Source organism: Gobius niger (genome assembly GCF_951799975.1).
Source record: "Gobius niger genome assembly, chromosome: 7".
Taxonomy (NCBI): Eukaryota; Metazoa; Chordata; class Actinopteri; order Gobiiformes; family Gobiidae; genus Gobius; species Gobius niger.
Window position 1 is genome coordinate 18,572,837 of NC_136858.1, and position 6,256 is coordinate 18,579,092.

The 6,256-nt window shown below is 41.1% G+C and overlaps 1 protein-coding gene across 1 annotated transcript; it reads left to right on the forward strand.

The window, feature by feature from the left end:
* Positions 1-1,221: 1,221 nt before the first annotated feature.
* cyp17a1 (cytochrome P450, family 17, subfamily A, polypeptide 1) lies at positions 1,222-5,984 on the forward strand (the record flags this gene model as incomplete). The annotated part of the gene is made up of 8 exons (XM_079559386.1): positions 1,222-1,480; positions 3,375-3,513; positions 4,249-4,484; positions 4,558-4,644; positions 4,869-5,087; positions 5,176-5,345; positions 5,484-5,587; positions 5,677-5,984. The coding sequence occupies exons 1-8, from the start codon at positions 1,232-1,234 to the stop codon at positions 5,982-5,984; spliced, it is 1,512 nt and encodes a 503-aa protein (XP_079415512.1). The 5' UTR covers positions 1,222-1,231.
* Positions 5,985-6,256: the final 272 nt, after the last annotated feature.

Consider the following 6,256-nt stretch of genomic DNA (forward strand, 5'->3'; position numbering starts at 1 on the left):
TGGCTAGTAAGTATTTTGGGGGATTTGTTTTGTTATTCTACTTATACTATTTGCTCATATAAAAACAATAATCGAGTCAGGTAAAAAACAAAAACAAAACAAAACAAAACAAAAAATAATAATAATAATAATAATAATAATAATAATAATAATAATAATAAACAAAAATAATAATAATAATAATAATAATAATTAAAAAAATAAAAAATAAAAAAATAATAAAAATAAATAAAAAATCTTTGAGTCCTTTTATAACCTCTTACACCCCCGCCTGAACCGAACCCATTTTCTCCCCGAATCTAAAAGCTTCTTGAGAAAAGCGTCAAAAAAATAACAACGAAAACGAACAAAACGTGACACACACGTGACTAAAAAACGCAACAGAGAAAAAGCCACAAAAAATAGCAAAAAAAAAAAAAAGAGCGAGAAATATGTGGCAACAAAAACACGACCAAAAAAAATCCGCGAAAACATGACCAAAAAACTGTGACAAAAATGTTCAGATCGTTTTTTTAGGCCTTAGCTTTCAAATGAGGTATTACACTGTTGCTCTCTTGTCGATAAGCTTTTAGATTTGGGTAAAGCCGAACTGGAGAAAAGGTGCTCAGTTAAGGCGGGGGTAAGAGTTCCATGAATTATGATTGTGATTATGATTATTATTTTTTATTATTTTATTATTTTTATTATTATCATTATTAGACTAAAAAACAGCCTACAATATGGTTAGGCTTGCAAACTACTGTTCCCTGTTCCCACACAGAATAAGCAGCATAGAACAACAAAGCATAAAGCAGCGGTCAAACATCCAGCCAGTAACGGTAAGATTAGACATTATACATTTCCTAATATAGGTACTGTACATGGCAATCAGAGGAGCATATAACTCTGCTTATCACCCACTGTTTTGTATGTCCTAGATAGGCAAAGAACATATAATAACAGCTGCATGAGGTAAACAAAAATAAAAAAATATGTTGTTTCTGGATCAAATAAATGCTTCCAAATGCTCAGTGACTCAAGGAGTTTTTCGGCTGGAGACCACATCTAGTGAAGCTTATCTTGTTTTAATTTGGCTCAGCCTTAAATATTCAGATTCAAGGATGTGGCATTGAAGAGACATATAAAAGCAAAAGTGCCCTGAGCTGAGTGCGGCTGAGTGATGTGACTGTGAATTGGTACCATGTCTCTTCTCTTGTGTGCCTTTGTGCTTATGAGCCTGGCAGTGCTGTCTATGTTCTTGAGATTTCGACGCTGCAGAAAGGAAGCCCCCCACCTCCCAGCATTGCCCGTGATCGGGAGCCTGCTCAGCCTTCGGAGCCCACAGTCCCCACATGTGCTCTTTAAGGAGCTGCAGGCCAAGTACGGGGCCACATACTCTCTGAAAATGGGCACCCACACGGTTATGATGGTCAATCATCACACACATGCCAAGGAGGTTCTGCTCAGGAGGGGAAAGATTTTTGCAGGACGACCTCGAACAGTGAGTAAATCAAATGCATTTATTATTATGGCATTATTTATGTCACTTGAGTCCTACTTCATGTTTGATTAGATTTTCTACTCTGGTTTTGCATTCTGTTTTGTTGTTGTTGGTGTGGCTGACAGGGTAAGCTTAATCGCTTGTTATGCAATCAAGGCACTGTAAACTAATCATATGGTGATTTGGTGTCTTGCTCAGGGATAATAGGCCTATACTTTACTCAAAACTGCAATACACAGTAGGCCTACCTATAGCTGTGATTGATCCTTAAAATCCTCTGGCTTTTGGGTGAACTGAGCCACTTCTTTCTCATAACCCATTGTACCCCTCATAGTCAAAATAGTATTCTACTGTATGTCATCAACATTTTAGTTGATGTAGCATTAAGTATTGATGGGATGGTTACTCCTGGCCAGACTTGGGATGTCCTGTATGCGTGGAACTGAATCATGCTGGTAAGGTTGGCCCACAGTGGTGGCGCAGCTCAGTCACAGCAGCTCAGGACTAACACCTGAACTCAATTTCGTTGTACAGTTGTACAGTGACAAATAAAGTACTTACTTAATTAAAAGGTTTCATTTATTTTATTTTTAAGCATAAAATATGCCCCCAATGTATCAACACAAAAACTGGATACTGCAAAGCAAATTATTATGCAAAAATAAACTTATGAGTCACTGACCCTGAGTTGGCAAATTGAATAAATCAAAAGACGTTCTTCCTGTACAAGAATTCACATGTTTTCCCTTAAGTAATATTTTCAAGTTCTCAACTGTCCAGAGTCCTGGGCAGAACCTTCCCTCTGCAATTATGAATCAATCCTCTCTCACCCTCCGTGGCCAGTCTCATCCCTCCACACTCGGATCCTCTACCAGAGGCAGTGTCCTTACAGTTAGTTTTCAGGACTGAGAAGTCTGATGTATTTCCTGGGATCTGCTCTGGTCTCTCCTCCTGTTTGGGGCTCAGAGATGAGTGCTCCCATGAGCACTCATCTCTGAGCCCCTGGTATTTCTCTAGTTTCTCATGTTCCTTTTTCTTGATGTCGCCATTACTTGGTCCTGCTGTCAACCACAACGGCTTCCTTTGCTGTTTGTCCACCAACGCAATGCCTGCTTCAGGGATGCCAAAGATGTGCCTCACCTGGTCCCTGTGGCAGTTCTCAATTTATAAATGAGATTTTCTGGCCAATAGACAGTGCAGTTACTGACACTCAGCCTGTGTGCTGCGAGATGGTCACTGTGCAAGTAAAACACATAATGTCTGATGACAGATAATTGAAGAATTGCATGAGAAAATCAAACATTTACCTATGGCATGAAGATAAAATATATATATATACTACTTTAAAAATCAATTTTGCAGCACAAGTGCTTAAGTATTTACAATGAACTTTGTCACATTTTACAGTCTTAGTTTTTGAGTAGCCTAATTGATTTGCTTTGGTGAAATTTGCATAACCGCACAACACAGTGCCAAAAATGTACCCTGCTGACTGAGACATTAAAGTTAGAGATTATCTCATAATTCATTTTGATATTTTCTTTTTAACCCATTTTCCCTCAATAATATGAGCCAAGGCGTCCAAAAAGTTTTCTTTGAGGGCCACATATTGAATATATGTATGTATATGGTGTGGAGGGCCAATGATCGGTGGTCAATGCAGTGAAAACTTCAACCAAGTGCCTCACAGCTTAATTTAGGCTTGGAACCTTAAAACCAGCTCTTTTCCACAACACATTTTTTGTTTTGGAGTTTATAATTGTGTAGAATTATGAAACTGCTGGTAAAACGTACCATCTCTGGCGATGTGTGCCAATTCAGTGAGAAGCTTAAGAGTCATCTAAAATGTACTAATTTTTTACGTTTTATTTTTATCCTTCTTAACTATGGACAGGTGACCACAGATGTACTGACCAGAAATGGGAAGGACATCGCCTTTGGGGACTATAGCACCACCTGGAGGTTCCACAGAAAAATAGTGCATGGAGCTCTGTGTATGTTTGGAGAAGGCTCAGCTTGCATCGAAAATATCAGTAAGATAAATGTCATGACGCTTTTCTTGACGCCTTTCACTGCAAAGAATTAGTTGCTGATGAGCATTATAGATTCATGTGGTGTCCGGCTTTTCCCAGGTTTTCTCCTGTAGATGCCCTGAATACAATTGCATGCGGGTGTATAGACATTTCTTTTTTAATTGGGGCGCAAAACTGTTTCTGTTTTTAAATTAAAATTGACGTTTTCTGTTAAACTTGCATGGATACATTTCTGCGGATATACCATTTTCTCTTTTAATACAGCCTGTTAATGGCTACAAGTGTGGCCAGTCAGATTCTGTGACTTTTTTACTAATTCATTTGCTCAAAAAATATATTTTTTCAGATCTGACCTTTTGATCTCCCACCCCCTCAAACAAGCCCGTGCACATGCATATAATATAGCCATACCCAACAATGGATGCCCTTGGCCACTGCAGGCATGAATACCATAATAGAGGTCAATTAGAGTTGAAATCTGATTGTCAATTAGAAGATTAGGTATATGTCTTCTCCTCATCAGGGAAATATCATGAAAGACAACTAGCTTTATTTTAGCTTTAGTCTCCTGGCCGCTGCTATGGTTCTGGTGGGATATACAAGTTGACTTTCGTCTTGAATTCATCCTTGTGACTTGAAGTATAAATCATATTATAAATCATTTTGCCCAGTAGTCTTATTAGTAAGTATGCTCACTGTCAGTGTATTTGAGACTTTGTGTGTGTCTGTGCTCAGTTTGTGCAGAAGCCCAGTCTCTGTGCTCCCTGCTCTCGGAAGCATCTTTGGCAGGCCTGTCTCTGGACCTGTCTCCTGAACTCACTCGAGCCGTCACTAATGTCATCTGTGCGCTGTGCTTCAACTCGTCGTACAGTCGCGGGGACCCGGAGTTTGAAGCCATGTTGCGCTACAGTCAGGGCATCGTGGATACTGTGGCCAAAGACAGCCTGGTGGACATCTTTCCTTGGTTACAGGTAGACTTAGTAAACAGGGTATACTTTTTTTTTCTCCACTCCTTCCTTCTACCCGTGTGTTCTTGTGCTACAGATGTTTCCCAATCCAGACCTGGAACTCCTCAAGCAGTGTGTGCATATCAGAGACCAGCTCCTTGAGAAGAAATTCGAAGAACACAAAGTGAGTACCGAGGGAGATAACATAATCTCATCTACTTTGTTCATTTTTACTATCGCAGCTAGTGTGGAAAGAGAGTCATAATAAACCTCCATCAGACAATAAATCAATATGTAGAAAACCGATGGGACCAGGGGGACAGAAAGACTGGGGACTGTAACGTTAGAGGTGAAGCTCATCAGACTGTAAACTAAGAGTGAAATTCCCTCGGTGTATATGTGCGTCAGGCAGACTACAGCGACAATGTGCAGAGGGATCTTCTGGATGCTCTTCTTCGGGCACAGCGCAGTGCAGAGAACAACAACACTGCAGAGCTGAGCGTGGGTCCTGGAGGCCTCAGTGATGACCATGTGCTTATGACGGTGGGGGACATTTTCGGGGCTGGAGTGGAGACTACCACCACTGTGCTGAAGTGGGCTGTGGCATACCTCATCCATTACCCACAGGTGAAGCAGTTCATCCAGGGCACCAGTCGCACTTAGTTTTATTTTAATCATTTATTCGTTGAGACGAGCCTGTACGTCCTGTATGCAGGTGCAGAAACGAATCCAGGAGGAGATGGATCAGAGGGTGGGGCTGGAGAGGGCACCTCAGCTCAAGGACCGGGGCAATTTGCCATACCTGGAGGCCACCATTAGAGAGGTGCTGCGGATCCGTCCAGTGGCCCCTCTGCTCATTCCACACGTGGCACTCACTGACACAAGGTTCATGACCCACTATTTGTATCATTACTATGCAAACCTCTCACACCAGAAGTCATTTGTGTGAAGACCCTGTCCAATTGTTTAATACATTTTGCTGTAAATAATACACAAACTTCTATGTCACGGTCTCATTCACAGCCTTGGAGACTTCAGTGTGAAAAAAGGCACCCGAGTGGTGGTTAACCTCTGGTCTCTGCATCACGACCCAAAAGAGTGGACCAGCCCTGACAGCTTTGAGCCTGGTACGTTATAACTGATAAATCAACGCCATTCTTGTAGGTCTTCATAAAAATGTAAATTCACTATAATGCTCGTGTCTTGTTGCCCACAGAACGCTTCCTGAACAGTGATGGCAGTGGACTAGTCATTCCCTCTCCCAGTTATTTGCCCTTTGGAGCGGGGCTCAGGGTGTGTTTGGGGGAGGCTTTGGCCAAGATGGAACTGTTTCTGTTCCTGGCCACTGTGCTCCAGCGGTTCACTCTGGCTGTGCGTCCCGGAGACCCCCTGCCCAACCTAGAGGGCAAGTTTGGTGTAGTACTGCAGCCTGCCAAATATTGGGTCAGGACCCAGCCCCGCCCATGCTGGGACAAACACGAGAGCCGAACTCTTTCAAAAGTCACAAAGACTGAAGCAACATAGTGAAATGGTGGAAACAGTAGGAATGTGAAGGGTCTGATATATTTAACATATACTAATTCTAATTTGTAGAGCACCTTTGCAAAGCAATGTTCAAATGAATAGCTTTATTCTTACTGCTTTTTTCTGTTAATACTGTCTGCATTTTTGTTTAATAAAATAAATGAGTATTTAATTAAGATTACAGATGTCACAGTGTGTGAAGCTGCAATAATGGACTGCATAAGTACATTCAACAGATGACTGTTTTTATTACAAAAAAAGATTCCCTTTAT